The 24,686-nt window shown below is 62.6% G+C and overlaps 1 protein-coding gene across 1 annotated transcript; it reads left to right on the forward strand.

The window, feature by feature from the left end:
• The first annotated feature begins 817 nt into the window (after window positions 1–817).
• Window positions 818–24,214, forward strand: CDK18 (cyclin dependent kinase 18). The gene is made up of 16 exons (XM_051821234.2): window positions 818–957; window positions 16,568–16,716; window positions 16,812–16,945; window positions 17,458–17,583; window positions 18,313–18,369; window positions 18,958–19,072; window positions 19,171–19,265; window positions 19,469–19,531; window positions 20,102–20,225; window positions 20,339–20,459; window positions 20,952–21,049; window positions 21,262–21,367; window positions 21,466–21,508; window positions 22,002–22,092; window positions 22,312–22,389; window positions 22,892–24,214. The coding sequence occupies exons 2-16, from the start codon at window positions 16,593–16,595 to the stop codon at window positions 22,924–22,926; spliced, it is 1,410 nt and encodes a 469-aa protein (XP_051677194.1). The 5' UTR covers window positions 818–957; window positions 16,568–16,592; the 3' UTR covers window positions 22,927–24,214.
• Window positions 24,215–24,686: the final 472 nt, after the last annotated feature.

A 24,686-nucleotide genomic window follows, 5' to 3' on the forward strand; every position in this document is an offset into this window, starting at 1 on the left:
AGCAGGGCTGTGAGGGGCCAGTGTCCGGCTTTGGGACCCCTGAGGTCAGATGCCACTGACCTGGTTTCTAATCACGACTTGCCAGTAACTGCTGGGCCTCAGTTTCCCTCCCCGTAAAAGGAGCACTGGCAGCCCAGAGATTCTGTAGGGCTCCTCCTGGGGTGATTCTCCCCTGGCCTGCAGGATTCATTCCAAAGGACAAATCCAAGGACCCTTCCGGGTGGGAAGTGGCAAGGACAGTCCTGGACGGGTTGCCCTGAGGCGGGAACTTTGTCCAGAAACAGAAGTGACAAGTGTGGCTGCAGAGAGCACAGGGAGAGCCGCAGGGCTCCTGCTGTCAAGAAAATGACCGGCAGAACCCGTCCATGTGCGTCAGCTCCCAGGGCGCTGGGTGCTGGAAGAGGACACTCAGGCTCTCCGTCCTGGCTGACCCTGGCCAGAGGCCCTCACGCCCCAGTCAACGCTCTCAGGGCTGGGGAAAGCCAGGCCCAGGAGCGAAACAGGAAGACGCACTTGGACCCTGGTTCCAGAGTGGGAGAAAGGGGTGGGCACCGGGCAGAGGGAGCCCCGGGGATTGGCAGCGGCCGTGGGCAGGGCGGGAGGGCCGGGGGAGGAGTCAGCTGTGCACGTGAAAAACTGCGGCGGGGGCGGGGTTTCCCTTCCTCCTCTTCCTCCTCCTCCTCTTCTTCCTCCTTCTCCTCCTCCCTCCTCTTCCCCACCTTCCTCCACCCTCCCTTCCCCTCCCCTCCTCCTCCTCCTCCTCCGGCTCAGGTTGCAGCTTCTGGGACAGCGGCTCACCTATCCCGAGCCAGGGAAGCGGCTGCGCGCCGGCTAGGGACCCCAGCCCCGCGGGCCCCCGGCGGCCCCAGGACGCTCGCGGAGAGTCCCGCGGGCGGCGCGCCAGGGCCGGGGAGGTCGCAGGAGGGGGCACCGCGGCGCCGGGCCAGCGGAGCAAAGGTAAGCGGGCGGCTCTTAAAGGCGCAGGTCTGCTTTTGCCCCGGGGCAAGAGGTTGGAGGGAAAGACAAGCGACGTGGGGAGATCGCAGGTCACGAGGCGTGCGAGTAGGTGTCTGGGGTGGGGTGGGGGACGCCTTGGAAAGCCGCTCCCCAGTGCCAGGTATCCCGGGAGGGGGGCAGAGTGCCACCCCGGACCCCCGCGCGCAGTCTCCCCCTGGGAGGCTGTGTGGCCTGGGCTCCTGGCTGAACCCCCCAAAGCTGAGTGTCCACCCAGGCGGGAGCCGGGCGCCTTCCAAGCGCCCTTCCTTCTGGGGGGCACAAGGGCCAGGACTCGCCTGCCACGCGAGGACCCGGGCGTGTGGGGCCAGGTCGCCGCCGGGCAGGGCTTTCCGGGCTCCGGTGAACTTTCCAGATCAGCAGGTCCCAGCAGCGGGAAGCTGCCTGCTCTGTCTGCCCATCAGGGAGGCCAGAGGGGCAGTGGACACAGGGTTTCTACGGCCTGGGAGCGGATGGAGGGCCCTGAGGGGCTACGGATTTGTGGCCCAGGGCATCCGCTGCGAGGGTGGGGTGGGGTGGGAAGGAAATCCGAAATGGGGAGCTGGGGCTCTGGGTGCTGCCGCCTGGAAGCCTTGTGATCTGTGTGCCCAGACGCAGTCACCGGTGGCCAGCCCCCCTGGGCCAGCCCCGTGAGATTCCTCATGCTCCTGTGTGTCCCCGCCCCCACTGCAGCCGCATTCCTGGACACTGAGCTGCTGGGGCAGAAGCCTCCCAGATGGCTAGAGAGGCTGCCCGAGGTCCTCAGACAGCCCCTGCCTTTACCCTGGGTGGGGCGGGCACGGGATGCAAGGCAGCGCTGGCGTCGGTTTGTGTTTGTGTCTGCAGGGTTCTAGAGAGAGGGTCACCTTGGCACAGCTGCGCTCCCGTCCCAGGACTGACCTGGGAGGTGTCCCTGGCCGTTGGGTTCCTGGGGCTGCCCCCACGGGTGCCCACGCCCTGCTGGGAGAAGTTCTTCTCAAACTTGGGGTTTCCAGAGCCAGAGTGGAGTGCAATAAGTTACATCTGATTTCTTTTAATTTTATTTTCTTGTTATTTATTGGGAAGGCAGAGAGACGGAAAGAGAAAGAGAAATCTGCTCTCTGCTGGTTTGCTCCCCAAATGACTGCAACAGCGGGGCTGGCCAGGTTGAAGTTGGGAACTGCACCGGGTCTCCCACACTGGGCGGCAGATCCCAGTGCGTGAGCCATCACCGCAGTGCACAGCAGCAGGAACCAGGAACTGCGGATGGAACCGGGACTTGAACCCAGGCACCTGATATGCCATGCAGGCATCGCAAGCTCCTCTTAACCACGAGGCCGACCGTCCACCCCATGGCTGACACCCAAATGCCTTGCTGGCTACCGTTTGTTGAATATCTGCCTTGTGCCAAGCACTATAGCTTTACAAAGCAATACAGCTTTACAAACCAGGCATAATATCCCCATTTTATAGCTGAGCAAACTGAGATGCCAATTTTCCAAGGTGGCATGGAGGTAGGATTCATCATCTGCCCCCAAGCCCCTGCCCATCGCCGGCCGGTCCCAGCGCCCTCTGTGGAGGTGTCTGGTTCTGCATCCGTCCTCAGGAGAAGGAGGGGTGTGTGTGGTGGCGGTGGGGTTGCTTGGAGAGAGGCAGAACCAGGCTTCCAGTGGGTCGCAGGAGATAGGGCACTGGATCTGGGAGCGAGCAGGCTCCTGGTCCGAGATCTGGAGGGATCAGCGCACCTGCCCAGGCACCCTCACCTCAGGCACAGAGGGGTTGGAGCTGCGGCTGTTTCCTCCGCAGGCCCGGGCAGTGCTCTGCCTCCTTGAGACTTGTGCAGCCGCCGAGACGGGCACCACAGTGCCCTTCCTATGCCAGCCAGGCCTCTCCCTCCTGGGCCCCTGTTTTGGACTTGTCTGGCCTCTCCGTGGACCCCTCCACAGGTCTTTCCTTCTGTAACCAAGCTTGGGAGCTAAAAGGGGGTGTGAATCCAGGGCCTTGTTGAAATCCACCTCCAGCTACAGCTGCAGCTCCTATGAGCTGTGCATACCCTCCTCTCCCCAGCCAACTCTTGAACTTCCTCCAGCCTCAGTTTGCTCATCTGTGAAATGGGTACCATCATGGCGAGGGTTATCATGTGAATTCAGTGAAATAATGCATGGGCCCCAGCACATCACGGAGACCAAATAACTGGCAGCTGTTGCAACAGTGGTTGTTAGGAAGGGGAACTTCCTGGTGGTTGCACGGTGGCTGGCTCTGGGGTAGGGAGCAGGCTTTTCTACCCCATCAGACCAAGCCCCTCACCAGAACCTTTCCTGTTCAGGTGGGGCAGGAAGGCCCTGTGTAGGAGAATAAGCAGTGGTGGTGGTCAGAGACAGCCTGGATGGACCCTGTGCTTCAGGGAGCCTCCACCCTAGTTTGCAGAGCATGAGGGCGGTGGGCAGGGGGAGCTGGAGAACCGGCAGCCTCCTGCCCGAGATGCCGTGGCCGTGGCCTCCTCCCCTGGGGCGAGAGGACGTTCCCCCTGGAACCTCAGGGTCTGCCACCTCTGCTCTGCTCTGTTGTCCATGGGGGCATGGCTGGCCCGGGTCCAGATCCACCTGATTAGCTTTACCCCCTTGCGGCCGAGTTTTCATCCCCAGCCCTGGGCCCCGCCCTGAGCCCTATTCTCCCCTGCCCCACCCTTCTTCTTCACCTTCACCCTGCAGGGATGCACTGCTGAGCCCCAGCTTTGCCGTCTCCAGGGGGTGGGAGCAGACCAAAGTCAGCCCTGTCGTTGGCCCCCACAGACACACAGCACGACACAGGCTCGCAGCGGCTTGGGGTCTGGGGCCCAGCGTTGCTTACAGATCTGTCAGCCGGGCCTGGCCTGAGCCAGCCAGTGGCACGGCAGCAGATTGGGAAGAGAGAAAGGTGTGGGCGCATCTCGGCCAGAGCTGTCTGACGAGAGCCCATCTGCTCCTGAGTCCCCGGGGCCCCCCGCCTGCAGGCACACTGGAAAGGCATCAGTCGGCTCTGGCTTTGACCTGAAAAGCTCTCAAAGCCCCAGACCACCCTTGGCAGCCCATGTGACCCCGGCGAGCCAGGACATCCTACTCGGGGAGGTGCTGGCCAGACTTTGGAGGGGACATTGTGGAGATCCTCCTCCCTAAAACTCTTTAAAACAGTCTCACCCTGTGTCCCCACCCCTCCTTCCCTGAAATGGAGGCCTGAGGGTAGACCAGATGACCCGTGATGGCTGATTGATGGGTTCACCCGTTACCTGTTGGGTGTGCATTTCTCGCCCATGGGCGGAGGCCCTCTGTAGACTTTGCGGTTAGTTAGTTCTAATCCTGTCTGTGCCACTCGATGACTGGTAAAGTGATGTGCTCACCCGAGTGTCCGTTTCCTTTATCTGTAATGGGGCAGACGATGGTATTACGTCGTGTGGTTGTGAGGATCCTGATGAGATCATGTCCACGACACAGCCCGCTTTTTGCCCTCCCTGTGGACCTCACCGAGGGCTGTGGTCTGCAGGGTCATTGGGCCACACTGGGCGGTTCTCAGTGCCTTTGGCCTCTACTTGATATTCTTCCTGCAGTTAGGATCCTGGGTAGGTGTTATGATGCAGTGGGTTAAGCTGCCACTTGGGGTGCCCACATGCCATATCAGTGCCAGTCCAAGACCTGAGTACTTTGCTTCTGATCCAGCTTCCTGTTGATGTATCCTGGGAGGCCCAGTGATGGCCCAAATGCTTGGGCCCCTGCCACCCACCTGGGAAACCAAGATGAAGTTTGAGGCTCCTGGCTTCAGCCTGGCCCAACCTCCAGTGTTGGCATTTGTGGGAATGAACCAGCAGATGCAAAATTGATTTCTCTCATGCTCTTCCTTTCCAGTAGATAAAAATACGTAAATAAATATAAAAATGAAGTTAGCATTCCTATAGCCACCGGACACAGGAGCCAGGCAGAGAGAGAGAAGAGAGAGGGATCTTCCACTGCTGGTTCACTCACACCAGCCAGGGCTGGGCGGGCCAGGTCCAAGCCAGCAGCTGCAGGTCCATCCGGGTCTCCGGTGTGGGTGGCAGAAACCCAAGTACTTGGGCCATCACCTGCTGCCTCAGGTACATTTGCAGGAGGCTGAGTCAGAAGCCAAGTGGGGGCTCCAACTCAGATGTCTGCCACAGGGTGTTGGTATCTCAGCAGGCGCCGTAACCTCTGTGCCAGTGCCTGCCCCAGGAATATTGCTCTCAAAGTGTTTCTGTCATCACTCTGACCACCATTTTCCATTCCTGTGGGGAATTCTGGGAAAGCTCCAGGATAGTTCCTCCCCTCTCACCTTGGATCCCTAGCGGAGCCCACCTTTTTCTGCTGGGGAGACCCTCAGGAGCCAAGCCTTCTTCTCTCCTCTGGCCCCGACACCCAGCAAAGGAGACTGTTACAGAGTAGCCAGGCCCGGGGGCAGTCATGGCTGGCCTTCCAGGGTCCCGGCAGGATCTGCGGCCTGGAAGCAGGCAAGAGGCAGGTGCCGCTGGGGAGGACGTCTTTCATGACCGAAGCAGCGCTGGGTTTCCAGAGGAGGAGAGGCCGGGACAGGGGTCATGGAGTCCATCCCTGGTGCTGGCCTGGAGCCCAGCTGGCAGCCGGCTCTGCCGTGTCTGGCTGGGTACCACGTACTGTGCTGATGCCAGGCCTGACACGGCTCCTTCCTCACTGACGTGGGCTGCTGGCTTCCTCAGCCCTGGTGCCCTGGGGACGGGGCGCCAGCTTTGGGCAGGCCCTTGCAGGTCCTGTCACCTTGGGGAACAAAGAGGGTATGGGACACCAGCTCACACGGCCAGAGTGCTGGTTCTCAGCTCTGCTCGTCACCCTGAGTGGCCCTGGCAGGCCACTCCCTCTTCTTGGTCTTGCCTTTACCGAAAAACTGAAGCGCAGACCAGGGATCTAAGACCTCATCCAGGGCTCCTGGCTTGTGGCGGCCTCATTGCCAGTCCCATCAGCGTGGTGAGCTGTGCTCTGGGGCCCCAGGAGGGGTTCAGCCTTCCGTTCCTCCTGACTTTGGAACCCCAGGGCTCCCCCGACCTGAGGCCCAGGTACCCCATCCCTGCCAAATCGGGGGACCCCCTGGCAAATCGGAAGAGAACAAGTACCTCGTTGTGCATGGGGTGCTGGATGCAAACGCCACTTGGCCGCTGGTTGCTCCAGGGCAGGGCTTGGCCAACCTCTGCTCTTGGCCAGATTCCACCTGGTTTTGAATGGCCTGTGAGCTAAGAATGGTTTTCTATGCTTTTTAGACGTTTTGGGGAAAAAAATCAAAAGAGGAAAGTAATATCTTGTGAGACTTAAGTCGTCCTCTGAAATTCAGACGTTGGAGTCTGTAAGTACCGAATGCGCCGCATGCGTTCTCGTGCGTTGTGTCTGTAGTGCTTTCCTGCTGTGAGGGCAGAGCCGCTCGGCGTGGGCCCTGCTCTTCTGCTGTCGGCTGCCTGACCTGCCAGGCTTTGCCTTGTGCTCCCTAGGCCTTACACAAAACTGGTCTGGAATCGTAGTCTAAAAATACTTTTTTTTTTTTCACTTAAAATGAAGTGTTGCTATTTTCTTATTACAAGAGCAGTGAATGTTCACTGTGGGAATGGTAGAAGATGCAGATAGGCAAAAAAAAAAAAAAAAAAAAAAAAAGATAATAGTCACCCATGATTCTACCCCCCAGAGATTACTGGGGGCATTGTGACTTAGCTTCTGCTGGACGATTACCTGGCGTGGGTTTGTGTTTTTATGTGCATATGTGTGATCTGTGTGTCTCTGAGTGTGTGCATCCACGTGTGTGCCTCTCTTGCATACATATAACCTTTAGAAGTTGTACGTACCTCCTGTCTTCTCTTAAAAACATGTCTCCAAGGGGACTCTCGGAGAATATCCAGACAGAGGCTTGGGGGCTTGGTGGGGCCAGAGCTGCAGATCTGGGAGTCATCGGCGTGTGGGTGGTGGTTTCCACCACGGGACAGGATGAGGTCACCCAGGGAGGGTGCCTGGAGGAGAAGAACGGGCAGGCACACGGAGTGCTCTGGGAGTGCCGGCAGTTGAGGGGCAGGTGGGGGAAGTGAGGCTGCGCTGTCATGGAGGTGGAGAGAGTGCAGGACGGGGTACCGAGCCCAGGGCAGGGCCTGGTGCAGAGCAGGTACTTGTGAAATGGGTGACCAGAAGGAGCTACACACCCGCTCCCACGCCCACACAAAGCCTGAGCTCTGATGGGTGAGTGACACTGACAAGGGCCAATTAGGGAACAGCTGAACAACTGGGGGGTGTGCAAAGGCACAGGGTAGGAGGAAACCATGGAGACCCAGGAGGGGCAGGGAGGCTGTCCAGGCCAAGGTGGCCACCTGGGCCCTGCCTGGTTGGGGGGAGGCTGTAATCGCAGGCCCAGAGGCCAGGGGCTGGGCAGAGGCGCCCCGTGGGGTTGTTCGGGGTAACATGAAGCTGCTGTTTTAAACTGGTCACTTGGACTGGGACAGGGAACGTTGAAGACTGGCCGGGGTGCCTGTCCGGATGTGGGTCTGGGGCCAGGCTGTGGCTGGGCGGGGCGGGGGGTGGGATTTATAAATAGGAATGTGGTATGGAGATGCCGGGAAGTCCTCCCTCACCCCAGCGCGGGAGACGGAGCTCCCCAGGGGCACCAGGGCTCCAAGGCCCTCGAGGTTGTGTTGCTAAACTTGGGCATGGAGAGCACACCAGAGGCAGGAGTCCTAGCCCGTAACAGGCTGCTTCCCCTGGCACGCAGCCAGATGCCCTGGCTTCTTGCATACGTGGGCACCCATGTCCGCTGATGTGCAGAGCGCACGGGAGTGCTGCTTGCCGTAGACCAACACTAGATGCGGTGGGTGCAGGGTCCCTGAGGGTCGTCAGAGAAGGCAGCATAAGGAGTAGAGAGCCGGCGCAGGTAAGGGGCTTGTGTCCCATATCCCCACGCCTGTGTTCCGTGTTTGCCTCCACTCCCTGCGAATGCACACCCTGGGAGGCAGTGGTGATGGCTCAAGTAGTTGGGCCCCTGCCTCCGGTGTGGGAGACTCAGCCGGAGCACCTGGCTCCTAGCTCCTGGCTCCAGCCTGGCACAGTCCTGGCTGTTGCAGGCATTGGAGGGGAGTGAATCAGTGGAGCTTCCTATCTCTCTCTCTAAATCTCAAATGAATGTCTAAATCGTTTTTAAATGTTGCTGTGGGTTAGAGACATTGACCACAGAAGGGAGCTGGGAGACTTCCCATGGGAGAGGCGGGCGGGCCTTGTCTGGAAGCGCAAGGCTGGGGGAGCCGGTGGCTGTGCCTTCCCGGCCCCCTCTCCCCGCCCGTGGTCTGGGGTGCTCCGGGACCAGAGCTAACGGAAAGGCCCCTTGTCCCCTTTCAGCACCGGGATGTCCAGAGCAGCCTTAGCTGGGCCCCACAAGAGGTCAGAAGGGGAACAGGAGAAGATACGAGTGTGCCTCCGAGAGCAGCCCCGGGGCACCAGCGCACGGATGCGCAGCCCGCACAGCGGGGCCAGAATGGAGATGGCCAGGGGTCAGCAGGGAGCTAGCGGGGGCGGGGGGAGTGCTGTGAGGGGCTGAGAATCTGCCCCAGTGATGGGAGCCCAGGAAGTGGCCCAGAACCTACCCACCACCCACCACCCCTTCCCCACAAGCCCGGAGGCCCTGCTGTCAGCGGAACCTGTCATCACAGACTTCCCTTGAGGGCTTGCTGCTGGGCAGGACCTTGTCCCCTGCCCCAGCCTGGGGCCACAAGCTGGCCCTGGAGGGGGCCTGGTTCCAGCTGAAACCTTGAGTGAGGCTCTGGGGGTGGGGGGTGCGATGAGTCAGAGCAGCCTGCCTTAGGGGCAGAGACAGGGAGCGGTTAGGGCCCAGGGACTGGGGGGCTTCGCCCAGAGTGTTGGAATGTGGTGGGAGTGTGGGCGAGGGACCTTCCCGTGGCTGGGGACGGCAGTGTCAGGCCAGGGGACACTTGCAGGGCTTGGTGGAGGGCGTCTGGGAGACATCACCCCTGACTTGAGCCACTTTGGTAGCTGCCCCCTAGTCCCGCTCGTGTGGGCACCAATTCCTGTGCCTCCCATTCCCTCTGAGACTCGAGGGGAGGAAGGACGTCCCTGGAGGCCGGGGCTGGGGGACAGGGCGGGGAGGGGGTCGGGATAGGCCTCCCCAGCTGTGCACACGTCCTCACTGCTAAGCCTGGAGTTGGCCTAATGAGGACAAGAACCTCACAAGAGGCTCCCGCCCGCCTGGCGTGGAAGGAAGGATGCTGGCATTCCTGGCACAGGGCAGTGTGTCGGAGCTCCAGGTGATGGAGGTGCGGCCTCTGACCCGAGGGGTCCAGGGTGCGTGTGTCTGTAGGGAGGAGAGGGCAGCGCCGTGGGCTCGTCTGGCCTCATCTTTGTTCATTCTACAAGCTGGCTGAGCTGCCCACAGGCCCCGTATGCTACACGAGGCACTTGTGAGACAGAGACGCCAGTGACCCGGAAGCACATCACAGCCTGGTGACCTGTGTGCATGGCCACCGTGGAAGCTCGTTTCACCTCGGCGGAGCAGGTGTGGCCGCACCTGGCTTCCCAAGGGAAGTGACTGACGTACGGTTGAGTTGGGGAGGGGTGTTACCAGGAGGGTGTTACCCAGGGAAAAATTGAGGAAGGACAGCCCAGGCCACAGGCACAACAAGTGCAGAGCCATGGGGCGTGAGTGTGGTTTGCTCTGGGTGTGCCCGGTGCGGTCCATAAAACCGGACCCTGGGGAAGCGTGGCTGCTGGGACACACAAAGGATTCGGGGATCCCAAGACAAAGTTCAGACTGTTTCCTGAGCACAAGGTTAACTCTGAAGGCTTTAAATGTTAATAATTTTTTTAAAATTTATTTTAATTGAAAGAGTTACAGAGAAAGAGACAGACAGAGCTGTTCCGTCCACTGATTCACTCCCCAGCTGGGTGAACATTGGCTGGGGCTGGCTCTGTGCTAGGCCAAAGCCAGGGGCCAGAAGCTTCTCCTGGGTCACCTGCATGGGTACAGGGGCCCAAGCACTTGGATCATCTTCCACTGCTTTCCCAGGCACCTTAGCAGGGAGCTGGATTGGAGGTGGAGCAGCTGGGACTCGAACCACTGCCCATATGGGATGCCTGTGCTGCAGGTGGCGGCTTTGCCGACTATGCCACCACGCCAGCCCCCCCCCCCTTTTTTTTTACTTATTTATTTGGAAGGCAGAGGAAGAGTAAGACACAGAGAAAAAGAGAGTAGTCATCCATTGATTGGTTCGCTCCCCAGATGCCCACAACAGCCAAGGGTGGGCCAGGCTGAAACCAGGAGATTGTAACTCGATCCAGATCTCCTGTGTGGATGGCAGTTACCCAACTACTTGAGCCATTTCCTGCTGCCTCCCCAGGGTGCACATGGGCAAGAAGCTGGATCAGGACTGAGACCCAGGTACTTTATTATGGGCTGTAGGCATCTCAAGCAGTATCCTAGTTGCTGGGCCAAAGGCCCACTCCTTTGAAGGATTTTAAATAGGGCAGTGACATCACCAGGACACAGCTGAGAAAGTTAAGTTGAGCAGTTGGAGTGGGGGGTGAGGTATCATCCCCATTTAGCAGGCAAAGAAACTGAGGTATCGGTGTCTTCCTGGGCCACAGTGCTGTTAGGAGTTTCTTCTGGGATATCGGGCTACAGAGGATTTTGGAGAGCAGGGCCGGACAGCGTCATGTTCTGGTCTGAGGGAGACTCTGTAGGGGCTGGGGTGCAGGCTCGGAGTAGGGATGACCTTGAACCCCAGACACTTCGCCTCCCCTCCAGGTTGCTTCTGGGGGCCCTCCCCTGCCTGCTTCCTACATTCCAGACTGGTGTGGGGCTCTTCTCCGAGCCGCGCCAGCGTGCAGAACGTCTTCTGCAGGCCTGGCCAGCCCAAAGGCCCACGGCCAAGGTCAGTGAGGGGGCTCCAGGGCTTCTGCTGCTACTGCTGCCAGCCCTGCCGCGGCCAGGGGGTGGGCAGCTTCCCTGAGCCTTGTCCCAGGCCCTGCAAGCGAAAGCCTCCAGCCGCAGGGAGCAGGCTCAGCTGGAGGTTGGAGGAAGAGATGCTATCTGTAGCTTGCTGCCGGCAGCTCTCTCTGGGAGGAGGGAGTGGCTCTGTCCCTGCTCGTGACATCTGCAGCCTTGGTCAGCCATGGCCTCTCGTTCTTTGAAGCTCGCCCAAGGCCCAGACTGGCTGAGGGACGCGGTGCGGGCAGGGAGCAGGAGGCAGAGGGTGTCTGAGGATCCTGGCTGGCCGTCAGCCTTGGGGAACACAGCACAGACCCTCTGGGGTTCAGCAAGTGGGCAGTCACGAGTCTCCTCTTTCATCCTGTGCCCCTGGGCCCACAGAGACCGAGATCAAAGCACAAAGAAGAAAAGCAAAAGCGAGACTTGGGGAAGGATCTGACATGTACCTGGGACGCAGTGGGTGCTCCGCGTGTCCCTGGGAAGCAGACACGTGTCTGCTGTGTGCCACTTGCACCAGGCACAGGGACCACTGCGCCCCTGGGGAGGGAAATCAGAGGCACCTGGTGGTCCTGGGGGCTCGGCTGAAGACCCCCGAGACCTGAGAGCACGGTGCAGGGTGGGGTGGGGTAACTGCAGCAGAGCAAAGGGGAGAGGAAGGGATCTGGTTGGAAGGACTTTGGGTGCAGGCTGGGAGCCAGGGCTCAGTTCCGGGGCGGGACCAAAGGGCATTCCGAGGGGTTTGCTAAATGGAGGCTCTAATGCTGGCCCTGGAGGCCGAGCAGCGGCCGAGCCTCCTGGCCCCGCAGCCGTCTGCAGCCGGCACTACTTCCCAGGGTCCTGGGTGCTCTGCCAGCCTGCAGCTCACTTTAGCCAGCACAGAGGTGGACCCAGGTGCGCCCACACCCTCTGGCCAGGCCCGCTCTGAGGCTGGGAGAGACCTGTCCCCGGAGGCCTGCAGAGCAGTCATTTAGGGGGACACTGCCTCCCTGGCCCTCCCCTCTCAGTCCTGGAGCTCAGGCCGCTGCCCCCTGCTCCCCGCCCCTTCCATCCCAGGTCTCAAAGCAGCATGGGGCGGAAGTCGGAGGGAGGCTGATGACATTGATACGGCTTCTGTTTCTGGCATCTTCGGGGCTGGGGCCGCACCCAGAGGGTGGGCTCTCGCGCTTCTCGGTGCCATCGCCCGGCAAAGCCTCGCACTGCTCCAGCCCCGTTGCCGCCTCCCACCCTGGAAGCCCTCGTCCTCAGCAATGACTGCTGTGGCCTGCTGGGCTCCCCCACCCCACCCCCGAGCACCGCTCCGCCATGCTCGGCCCTTCTCACCTACGTGTCTCTTTCTACGAAGCCCATGCGAGACGAAGCCAGCCCCAGCCACCAGCTCCACTGTGCCCACGCCGGCTCTGCCATGCTGCTCCCCACGCCTGCGCACAGTCTGCCCACGACACGGTGGCCTGTTGAAATCTTGGTGGGAGCGTCCCACTCATCTGCTCAAAACCTCCCCTCCCCTGTGAGGCCCCACACAGCTGCTGCCGGTTCTGCCCTGGCCTGCTCTCCGGCCTCACTGTGTGAGGACACACCAGACTCCGTTCTGCCCCGGGGCCTTTGCACCACCATTCTCGAGCTGACTCACTTCCCCAGTTTGGTAGGACAGGCCTCCTCGCCCGTGCCTGTTCTGAATGTTTCCAGGGATGTCACCTTGTCACAGGCGCCTTCCTGACCACCCTGTTTCAGCCGACAGCACCCCTATTACCCAGTTCCCTTTTCCTGCTCCACTTCCTTTCATTGCACTTGTCACCTTCTGCCATCCTGCATGGTTTATTTGTTTATTGTCTGGGTCTCCCCACCCCATGGGGAATTACTGTCTCCACCTGTGGAGTCAGGGCCTGTAGCAGTGCCCAGCACAGCAGGAGCTTGGTAAGCAGCTGCCGAGTGAATGAGCGGGGTTGGAGCATGGAAGCGCGCTCACACAGCCTGCTAGTCGTGGCACCAGAATCTGAAGCTGGGTTTGTCTGGCTTTTAATTCAGGGTGGGAGTCGGGGAGGCTTGGAGAAAGCACTAGAACCCGGGCAGCCATGGGGAGGGGCCGGGGCTGGGGAGGACCCCCACTAGGAGGAGAACGGAGGAAGGGAGTCAGTTCGCATCTCGGACAACTGGGAAGTTGCAGCTGGATATGATAAGTCTGGCCGTACTCCCTCCCCTCCCCCCCTTCCCCTCCCCCTCCCTCCCCGAGCCTGAGCATCCTCAGAGAGCCATGGGAGTGGCGGGTCCATAAATGACAACCTGCGGTCCGCCCTTTCTTGTTGGGTACACAGCGGCCTCTGGCAGGTGCCCACTGTGCCCCCGGCCTGGCTCCTGCCTCCTTCCGGGCCACTCACTGCTCAGACGCCAGCAGGCAGTTCTGGGCCAGAGAGTGTGTGCCCAGGAGGTGGCTGAGAGCATGAGCCCCTCACCTGGGCAGGGAGGCAGGAGGGAAGGGGTCTGCCTGCCAAGCCTGCAGCGCCTAGGGTCCCTCCTCCTGTGACCTCCCCCTCTGCCTCGCCAGGCCTGCACCCCTGGGTGCCCATTGCTCTTCCCCTGGCACCAGTTGTACGAGGACAGCCCCAGATGGCTCCCTGACCCGGGGACAAAGGCCACACTGTGCCAGGCCCTGGGCTGGGTCACACTGAGCCCTTCTGTCCCCAGTCGGGGTGAGGGGCAGACGGCACCAAGGTGACAGGCTTTCTTCCTGTCTCCCTTCCCCCTCGACCCCCGGTCCGCGGAGCTGACTCTCCCAGGGGAAAGTGACAGAGACATCTTGTGTCCAGCGCTCGGAAACAACACCCCATTCACTTGCCCGTCTGCCCTGTCACACCCAAGACCCCTCCGGGTTCAATGCCCCGATTGTGCCCAGCAGAGAGGCGCCTGCTCTGCTGTGGTCACCACCCCCGCCGCCTGCTCCCCTGTCACCGTCAGGAAGCCCATCCCTCCTGCTGCAGCCACTTCCTCTGGGGATCTTCTCTGGCGGGTGCCGAACAGCTGGTCCCCATCCCTGCCGTGTGGCCCCGCATGCCTGCCCCCAGCTGGCTGCCTCTCCCACCCTCCATCCCACCCACACACAAGCTGGCAGCTCCTTCTCCTAACTGAACCCTGGGGAGAGCAGGTGCCCTTCAGGGCTGGCTCTCCTTTGACTGCAGAAATTGGGGTCTCCCTCCTAGAAGCCTTTTAATGCCCTCTCCGCCCCCTTCGACCCACTAGAGATTTATGGCAGCTCCTTGGAGATTCCTGATCCGCAAACTCTTTGTGCCACACCATAAATCCCAGACTGGGATGGCCTGAAGGGGGAAGCCCTGTTTTTAGAAAGGGGCGTGGCTGGTCCTTCCTGGCAGAGCTCAGGCCCCAGGGAGCCAAGTGCCCACCTCCCCCCGCACCCCGCAGGATAACTGTGACCCAGCTGTGAGGGCTGCAGAGCAAGGGGATGCCCTTTCCTGGCCTGGGAGGGGTCCCCCGCCTCACTTGCACTCTCTCCTCTGTGCAGCCCCCTCCCCAGCCCCGAAGACTCCCTGCCCCAGCATGGTAGAACTGTCTGGAACCATCTGGGCAGGGAATTGTCCTCCTCTGGATCCCGGCTGCCTCCCAGCCATGGCCCCCATGCTGGGATCACTGGAGAGACTTTGAAAACTGCATTTCCCCACACGCCGCCTCCAAGCCTCAGAATCCACAGGGAAACAGAATCACTGATCGTGGTCCTCCCTGGTGATCCAGAGCCTGGTCCCCCGCGCTCCCTCCCCCATCTGCATCACGGGGCTGCCCCGCTCTCCTGTCGGGCTGTGAAATGGGCTCGCCAGGTGGGGTACATCCGGCCCTCTTGTCACCGGAACCCACGCTGTCCCGTCGCCTCTGTGACACTGTTCTGTGGATCCCCTTGGGCTGGGTGCTGCACCCAAGGGTGGGAGGAGGGCGGCTGCCCCCTGGGAGCTTCCTGTCAGAAATCCCTGCAGGCAGCAGCCTGAGATGGGACACAGCCACATCGCTGCAGGTCACTGGCAGGGGTGAGTGAGGGGGCCTGGCGGGCTCTGCCAGGGAAGCTGGCCACGAGCCCCCGGCCACCTTCACCAGCCCCGGGGGCCCCTGACAGTAGAGACCTCACTAAACACACCTTGCAAGCTCAGCGCCCGGCGTGTGCTGAGCTGAACCCAGTGCCTTCAGACCCGTGGCCTCTACACCTGTGAACCACTGGCCCGAGGAAGGAGGGCCTGGCCGGGTCCAGCCTCTGGGCTCAGGGAGCGCTGGGGACCACAGCTGAGCTGTGTCTGGAGGCGGCCAGCAGGAGGCAGTGCCAGGGAGAAGGCCTTTCCCTGACGGGTGCAGAGAGGAGGTGATCATTAAGCAAAGCAAACATGTTACTGACCTGTAATCTCTTAAACCGGGAGGATTCAGGAGGGGCCTGGTTGCCCTGGCAACCACATCCCGGCCGGTGGCACGGCTAGGAGCCTCTTCCAGGCGTGGGCTATGCCTGGCGTGTGGGTGACTGCTGGGAGGGGTGCGGGCCGGCCCCCACGCCACACCCTGGCCCTGGTGTCTGCTCGGCAGGCAGGCGTGGTGGGGAGGGGACTTGTGCCGGCCTCATGGTCCCAGCCACTCCACAGCTGAGAGCCCTGTGTGCAGAGCAGGATGGGGGCGCTGCACCCCGAGCCCGTGGAACCCTGGAGGGGGAGGGAGTGGGGAGCCATGCACTGGGTTTTCAGGGCAGGAGAGGAGGAGGTGTCTACAGGAAACAGCAGCTGCAGGGGGGCCCTGGGGGTGGCCAGCAGGGTGTCCTGTCACTCGGAGGGCATGGGGACCTGAGCAGGGGGAAGGGGTCCTGGGGGTGAGTGGAGCGACCCCCACCATGGCTGCAGCAGAGGCCGCCCTGCCTGCTGCCAGCTCTGGCGTGGGAGGAGCCGGCAGGGCTGCAGCCCCCTCTCCCTGGGGACCGCTTCCTGCAGACTGTCTCCCCCTGAGACTTTGGCCGCCTCTGAACTCCCGTGTTTGAGCCGGAGTGGAGGGGGCCGGGGCGGCAGCCGTGCACACGAGCCTCTCTCAGCCTCCTCCACTTTGCCTGGCTCCTGGGAAGCCAGGACAAGCCAGGGGGCACTTTCGGGTGTCAGAATCAGGGGCAAGTGGGGTTTGGAGCAGATCATGTCCCGAGGTGTGAGCCTGGCTGGTGTTCAGTGCACGGGTCTCCCTCAGGAGGGCTTGGCGGCTATGGACGCTCCAAGCTGTCACACACAGGTGGTAAAGAGCTGCTGGCCCCAGGGGCCACCTGGTTCTGCTGCTCTCCCTGTCACCCCAGCCCTTCCCCCCGAACTCGCGGCAGCGGATGGAGGTGGGGGCCCTCAGGCGCTCTGCCCACTGCACCCACGGTCACCACCTGTGCTCGCCCGGGCTCCTCGATCTGGACTGGAGACAGCTCCCGCAGCGGGGAACTCTGGGGGCAGAGGGTCAGGGTAGGGCCACCCCCAGGGAGCTTGAACTTGGGCTGAGACACAGCTCTGGCTCCTGGCGGCCTGCAGGGCAGCAGACCTCTGGGGAACCAGACCGGAATCCACACTTGGAGCAGACCTGGACGCCCTGCCCTGTTCTCGTCCCTCTGCCCCAGGGCCCTGCTGCCGGCCCCAAGGATCATGAGCAAGATGAAGAACTTCAGGCGCCGTTTCTCCCTGTCCGTGCCCCGCACAGAGACCATCGAGGAGTCGCTGGCCGAATTCACCGAGCAGTTCACCCAGCTCCACAACCAGCGGAACGAGGGTGAGGGGCCCGGCCAGCGTGCCCTGGGGAGAAGGTCAGGGGTGGGGACTGGGCTGAACACCCCCTGGGGGGCAGCTGATGCCTGTCTGTCTCAGACCTGCAGCTCGGTGGAGACCCCCAGCCGGAGCCCAGCACCTTGTCGCCCGCAGACAGCAGGGAGGAGCTGGGGCACCCGTCCCCCAGCACGCAGTACCGCCGGCCGCAGAGCCAGCGCCGCTTCTCCATGGAGGTGAGCGGCTCCCTGCCCTGCCTAGCCCCCAATCCCTTCACAGGAGGGAAGCTGGGCTGCCTGCCTTGGGTTCAAATCCCAGCTTTGCCATTCATTCTTAGCTCTGTGACTTTGTAAGCTCCGGGCACCTCAGCCTCTTTGCCTTGAAAGCCGTCCTTGGGAGTGTGAAATGGCTGTCTAACAGGTGCCCGGCTGTACCGGGGATGGAGCAGGCCGCTCCGCCCTGACCACGGTTCCTCTGATCCGTATGCACCTGCCCAAGCAGCATGAGGTTTACCGTCCACACTTGGGTTCGGGCTCCTGCGGCCTCCTGCGGCCTCCTGCGGTCACACAGCAGCCCCTGGGTGGTCACACCGCCCCCTGCCCCGGGCAAAACAGCTGGGAGTGAGCCTGGATCACAGCTTGTGTTGCTCTGCAGGGAAAGCTGGGCCCAGAGTGAGAGCTGAGGGCCCCACAGCTCTCGCTACCCTATGGCCAACACTGGTGTCCCCATCTCATCCGGGTCACTGCAGGACATCAGCAAGAGGCTCTCCCTGCCCATGGATATCCGCCTGCCCCAGGAATTCCTGCAGAAGCTACAGCTGGAGAACCCAGACCTGCCCAAGCCGCTCAGCCGCATGTCTCGCCGCGCCTCCCTGGTGAGTCCGGAGAGGGTCAGAGGTCACGGGGTGGGACACCCTCTCCCCAGCGTCAGACTTAGCAGCCCCAGGGTTCTTGCCTGTCCTTGCGGAGGCCTGGAATGGGTCACAGGGAGATTCCTGGGCTCTGGTGCCACCTGCTGGCCATAGTGGATTCAACCAAAGAGCCTTCCCTGATCCACACCCATTCCCTGGGTAGGTCCCTCCTTGCTCTGGCTTAGCGCCTGGCCCCCTCTGGGCCCTGGGGTCTCCACCTGGCAGAGCCCCCAGTCCTAGCTGTCTATCAGATTTGCCTGGAGGCATCCTACAAAACCAGACTCCCAGAGTCAGCCTCTGGGGGAGGGTGGCCTGGAATCTGTCTCCTTAAAGGTGGGGTACACTGAGCTAGAAGAAGGGAGCTGCTGGGGAGGTGGCTTCTGAACAGGGACACTCAAGGCACAATGGGCAGAGGGACAGCACCTGCCCTGGAAGAGCCGGCGGTCTGAGCCACGGTGGCCGGGGCGTGCAGCACTGGGCTCCACACCCTGGCATTCCCCAGGGCTCCTTCCTCCATCGCAGGGACAAAGGAGAAAGGAGAAGTTTAGAGGCTGCCCTCACCCTGCCAGCCTCAGTTGCCCTGTGTCCGTTAATGGGGCCATCACTCCCTTCCCTCTGGGAGGCTGGGGGTGGAGAGGTTTGGCGTCTGTGGGGCTCTAACGGCTCACGGCACCCTGGCTCTCTCCCTCTCAGTCGGACATCGGCTTTGGGAAACTGGAAACCTACGTGAAACTGGACAAGCTGGGGGAGGTAAGAAACTGGGGGCACTGTAGTTGCGATCCAGGATCCTCCCTGGCCTGCCCCTGTGTGACCCCCGCCCAGGAGAACAGCAGGTGTCAGCCATGCAACCTGGCCCCGCCTTGGGCAGGTGCTCTGGTGGGGATGGAGCAGCCCACAGGCCCTGGGGAGAAGCCATTCTTGTCTTTGCTCTGCGAGTTTTTCTCGCCTGGGTTCAGATCCCCAGCACCGTGACCTTGGGCATGTCCCCTGACCTCTCTGGGTGCCTCGGTTGCTTCCTCTGTGAAATGGAGCCGGCGATGGTCCTACCTCATGGGGTGGCAGTGAGGACTCTTGGGCCACTGTGCTGGGTCAGTTGTCGCTGTGTCGGTGGCCTGGGGCGAGCGGCCATGTACAGAGAGGGGGAACACACAGGCCTTTCCCTCGGGAGCCCCCGGAGGAGCCCTGCGGGTAGCTGCTGTTGTCCCAGAGGGACCCTGGCCGGAAGTGGGGGGCGAAGTCTCGGTGGAGGGAGGAGGGGTGGGAGCCACACAGAGGCACAAGGGCAGGCGCTGGCCCAGGGCCTGGCCGCGCTGACGGGGCGGGGCCTCTTTGCCCCAGGGCACCTACGCCACCGTCTTCAAAGGGCGCAGCAAACTGACCCAGAACCTCGTGGCCCTGAAGGAGATCCGGCTGGAGCACGAGGAGGGGGCACCCTGCACTGCCATCCGAGAGGGTACTGGGCTCTGGGAGGACTGGGGGTCCGTACGGAGTGGGGCCTCCTGGGGCTGAGCCCGGGGACCCAGGCGGGCCTGTCCCCTCCCCTTCCCGCAGTGTCACTGCTGAAGGACCTGAAACACGCCAACATCGTGACCCTGCACGACCTCATCCACACCGACCGCTCCCTCACGCTGGTCTTCGAGTACCTGGTGAGTGCGGCTGGGCCGCCAGGCTGGCCTTGGGGCTGGGGGGGGGGGGCAGGTTTGTTCTGGAAGCAGGTTCTCAGACGCTGCTGTGCACTGAGTGGCCCCAGCACTTGGCTCAGGGCAGCCAGGAGCCACGGACACGCCCTGCTCAGGGAGAGGGCCCTGTGCCTGGCCAGGGCGGGACTGAGCCGGGTGCTGTGTTCCAGGACAGTGACCTGAAGCAGTATCTGGACCACTGTGGGAACCTCATGAGCATGCACAATGTCAAGGTGAGGGCCGCCGGGGCCGGGAGCCCCGCCCATCTCAGCCTGTAGCTGTCCAGAGTTCAGAGTGGGAGGGAGGACCCTGCTGATCCCTGCGTCAGGAACCCCTCACCCAGGGACACTGACGCCCTGGGCCACCACCTGGTGTGGGTAGAAAGCCTCTCTCTGACTGAGCGTCAGTTTCCAGCGCGTCAAATGGGGGCGTGAGCTGCCTCCAGAATGAAAGGAGGCTGGGGCGGGGGCGGGGGTGACTCAGGGGACAGATGACCTTGTCCAGTGTTTGTAAAAGAGTCCAGCGCGTGCTCCCCCTGCCCAGGCCAGACCAGCTTCTGGACCCCTGCCCAGAGAACGCCCCAGCCCCCTGCGTACACATGGTCTCCTCTGCAGCCCTGGGCGGGGTGTCCTGGTGGGCCTGCACCCAGGCGGGGGCTGCAGGGGCCCGAGAGCCAGCCAGCTTCCCCAGGACTCCCTTGCCCCATCCGCTCCCTGGACTTGGGGCGGAGCTCAGGGTCTTCCAGATGGGGCATGCGCCCCCCTCTGCTTCACCTCGGCCCCCCGCCCCCCCGCGCGCCCCAGATCTTCATGTTCCAGCTGCTCCGCGGCCTGGCCTATTGCCACCGCCGCAAGATCCTGCACCGGGACCTCAAACCCCAGAACCTGCTCATCAACGACAGAGGCGAGCTGAAGCTGGCAGACTTCGGTGCGCACGGCCTCAGGGGCCTTGGGAGTGGCGGGAACAGCGGGGGAGCAGGCGCTCAGCAGCTGGTGCTGCCCCGCCTGTGGGCGGAGGTTCAGTGATGCATTTGTCCCCAGGACTGGCTCGGGCCAAGTCAGTGCCCACCAAGACCTATTCCAACGAGGTGGTGACCTTGTGGTACCGGCCCCCAGATGTGCTGCTGGGATCCACCGAGTACTCCACCCCCATCGACATGTGGTGAGTGAGCCTCACCCCGCGCACCCAGGCCCTCTGCCGGGAGCTCCCCACTCCCCCTACAAACCACCTGCTAAACTCATGTCCACAAACTGAGTCTGACATAGACCGGGGTTTCCCAGCCCTGGGGTGTGTGGGGCTTCCCGGAGGGCATGGGGAGGGGGAACCTGTGTGTACTGAAATGAGGCCTCCCCAGGCATCAGTTCTGTGAAAATTCTGGAAGGCGCGTCATTTTCATGTCATTTTCATGTTAAGCCTATGACCTGGTGTACTCAGGTGTCAGGTGGGTAGTGGCCGTGCCTGGGCCAGGGCGGGCGTTCGCATCCTTCTCTCTCTGGGCGCTGTCCATGGAGTGGCCACGGGGATCCTGTAGACCCTAAGCTGGCAGCTTCCCAGGGCCGGGCGAGTCCCCAGAGAGGGGCTGTTCCCAGGACCACTCCATCCTGGGTGGCAGAGGATGGCACGCCCTCTGACAATGCCCCTTCCTCCCTGCAGGGGCGTGGGCTGCATCCACTACGAGATGGCCACAGGGAGGCCCCTCTTCCCCGGCTCCACGGTCAAGGAGGAGCTGCACCTCATCTTCCGACTCCTCGGTCAGTCTCTGGCTTCTCCCTCCTTTCTGCCTCCAGGGGGCGCCAGAACTCTGTCCAACTAGGGTGCCCAAGAGCCTGGCAAGAGCGGCTCAGCTAGCTCATCAGCAGGGCGGGCACCCCTGTGGCTTGGGTCACTCTTTGCACCCCCTGCTCCAAATCCTCCTTGGCCTTGGCCACATGCATACCCTCCCTGCCCCTTCTCATCTCCCCAGGGACCCCGACAGAAGAGACCTGGCCCGGGGTGATGGCCCTGTCTGAGTTCCGAGCCTACAACTTCCCTCGGTACCTCCCGCAGCCCCTGCTCAGCCACGCTCCCAGGTAGCCCTGCTCCCCACAGCCCCTGCCTGGGGCCCGGCCCTCCCTCCCGCAGGTCGCAGCGCCCCCACCCGGCCTGTGTTAGCACTGCCTTCTTGCAGGTTGGATCCCGATGGCATCGGCTTCCTGAGCAGCCTCCTCCTGGTGAGACCCGGGGCCCCACCCCTGCGGTCGCCTGCTCCCAAGTCCCCCGAATGTCCCTGTCGTGTCCTCCTCAGGGCCTGGGTACCGCATTGCATGTGCAGCCTCGGGTGTGCCTCGGACCCAGACCCCATCCCACACCTGCTCACTGTCCCGGGCAGGTGTCAGAAACAGGAGCTCAGGTGTTTCTGTGACCCCAGAGTGAAGGGAAAGATGCTTGGGAGGGCACACTGAGATCCCGCATCGTGACAGGAGCCAGGGCAGCTCCTGGAGTTTCATGTCCGCGTCTCTGGTGCTGGAGACGCCTGGGGGGCCCAAGCCCCAGGCCTGCCTGGCTTTGGGTCAGGTGGGGGCTGCTGGCTGACCCCAGCGACTTCTCTGGTTGGACTCGGCCCCTCTCACGTTGGGGATTTAACTTAGCACAGGAGTCACCTGCCCGAAGGGTCCCCACGGCCTCCTGGCTGGGGCCTCACTGCCCACTCCCCTTGCCTTTCAGTACGAATCCAAGAGTCGCCTGTCAGCAGAGGCCGCCCTGAGGCACCCCTATTTCCGGTCGCTGGGGGAGCGCGTGCACCAGCTGGAAGACAGTGAGTGAGGGCGTGGCCACCCCTCAGCCACCCGGGGCAGCAGGCATTGTGGGGAGAGCCCCAAGGAGGGGCCAGCAGAGCGGAGCGTGGGTTCCCTCCTGGATTGGTGCTCAGGGCTGGGGGCTGGGACGTGCCTGAGGGTCCCGTTGGGTCCTGCGGGGCCAGCGCTCGCTGAGGCCAACCCCAGCCCGCTCCTGGCCCCTCTGTGCTCTCGCCCAGCCGCCTCCATCTTCTCACTGAGGGAAGTCCAGCTCCAGAAAGACCCAGGCTACCGCGGCCTGGCCAGCCAGCCACCAGGTAGGGGGCCTCGCCCGCTTCCCCTCGGTGGGCCCCGGGGCAGGCGCCGCCCCCACAGTGGGCACTCTCTCAGGGGCCAGAGCAGGCCCCCCAGCCTCCCTTCCCTGGGCCCCTAGGGAGCAGGGGCGGGGAGGGCTTCCTCGGCCATTCCCTCCCCAGGACTCTGCACTCGGCAATGACCCTGGCATAGGTGCGTGCTCTGTGCGAACGCCTCTCACCAGTCTCCACCTGGACAGCGACTCTGTCGCTAGAAAGCTGATGGCCTTGGCCATGACCAACACTTTCCATACATTACCTGGTTTCCTCCTTAAAGGAAGTTGGTGCTGCCAGTGTTCCCCATTTCACAGGCAGTGTCACACAGCTGGTGAAAGTAGCAGAGGTGGGATTTGAACCCAGGCCTGATCCGCTGCTGAGCGCACACCCTTGCTCATCAGTGTGCTTGGGGACAAGCGACCCTCCTAGGGTAGCACCTCAGCCCCACTTCTGCCTCTCCCTTCCCCAGGACGGGCGAAAAGCCGGCGGCAGAGCATCTTCTGAGCTGGGCGCATCTGCCCTGGCCCCAGGGGTGAGAGGTCGCGCCAAGCACAGTTTCGGACAGGATGCGGCTGAGACTGGTGGCTGGGTTGGAGGACTGCTTGGCAACCCTGCCGACCACGGCTGTTTCCCCTCCCTGCTGCCCACACACCTCCCGGGGCCTTTGCCGGACACGACCCCTCCATCACCCACTGTGGAGCTGGCTGTGAGCTGCTTCCCTGAGAGAGGGGAGGGCAGGGAAGGGGGCCCCGGCTGCTCTCCCACCCCAGTGTGCCCGGGCACCAGCTTACAGGAGATACGCTGTCGGTACAGCGACCAACAGGTACTGGAGACTTCACAGGCCAGGCTGAGTGCCACGCCCAGGTTGCGGGCTCCATCTTGCCACACTCACCAGAGTGGGGAGCCCTGTCCTGGTCCTGGGCGCCCACACACGTCTCACCCTCTTTCTTTCTAAAGAGAGTAGGAAAGGACATGGCACCCAGACTGGGCGCCTGGAGCCCTGGGGCCCCACGAGTGCCCAAGCCCTGAGAGGCAGGTGCCCCCAGGGCAGCAGAAGGAACCAGCATCCCCCACCTTCCTCCTCCTCCCCCTTGCTGGGTGCCATCTGCACCCGAGGATGTCCTGGCCACCCCCGTGAGCCCTGCCCACCTCCCGAATCGGAATGGAGTTGCCTTAAGTTGGCAGGTGGAACAGCACCCACTGCCCTTGGAGCTGCGACCCAGCTCCTACCTGTCCCTTGCCTATCTTATCACCCCAGAGCACCAACAGCCTGGGGATAGCGCCAGATATGCAGGGTCACCCTGACGCTGGTGACCGATTGGCCCTGGCTCCTGGGGGCTGAGAGAGGGGGAGGGGAGGGGGCCCTGGCTGCTCTCCCACCCCAGTGTGCCCCGGGTACCAGCGTGGCACAGCCTCCCTCGTCCTCTCCTTCCCCACCTGTGGCTCTATCTACCTGATCCTGGTACCAGCTTCCCTGGGCCCCTCCGGCCTGCCCGGAGGGTGGTCGCGAGCTGGAGGGGTGGGTGCGCATGCCCAGTCTGAGGTGGAGTAGCCTTTTCTCCTGAGGGCCCCACCCCAGGGGCCCGGAGCGCCAGGGGCCACCACCCCAAGGAGGGCGCCCCTCTCGCATTCACGACTTGAACGTCAGAGGCCGAGGGGAGGCTGGGTCCTGCCCTCCCCACCAGGTTGCACCCAAGTCTCAGGCTCCCCCAGCTCTGTCCCCACTGTACTGTGAACATCCTGGGACTTGGCGCCAAGACAGATAATATATTTAATCCACGTGGTAACAAAAGGAGTGCCTCGTGCCATGGACGGATGGATGCCGAAGACGGAGGGCCACAGCCTCTCAGGCCTCGTGAGCCTGTCTCTGTATGTGAGTGTGAGTGTGAGTGTGTGAAGTAAAGGGGGGGTTGGCTTTGTGTGTCTCTGAACCCGAGCTGGGCTCTGGTGCTGAAGGGGACCCAGCCTGCTGTGTGCAGGCCCAAAGTCGACCACAGGGAGGAGCACCTGCAATGACTGGGGGTGGGGTGGGGCACAGAGGAGGCCCTGGCCCCAGAGGCTGTGTGCTCCGGGTGCTGGCCCTGGCCCTGGCCCCAGGTGGCGCCTGTGGGTGGAAACCAACAGGAAAGCTAGAGGAGGGGGTCCGGGACTGGTCTGGGGCCTGGCTGCTGCACGCACTCCCAATGCAGAGCCGGAGCGGGGGAGGGAGGGAGGGAGGGAGGGAGGGAGCAGGCCGCCTGGGGGCAGCCAGGGCCAGGGCAGCA

This window comes from Oryctolagus cuniculus, chromosome 13, assembly GCF_964237555.1.
Source record: "Oryctolagus cuniculus chromosome 13, mOryCun1.1, whole genome shotgun sequence".
NCBI classification, from domain to species: domain Eukaryota; kingdom Metazoa; phylum Chordata; class Mammalia; order Lagomorpha; family Leporidae; genus Oryctolagus; species Oryctolagus cuniculus.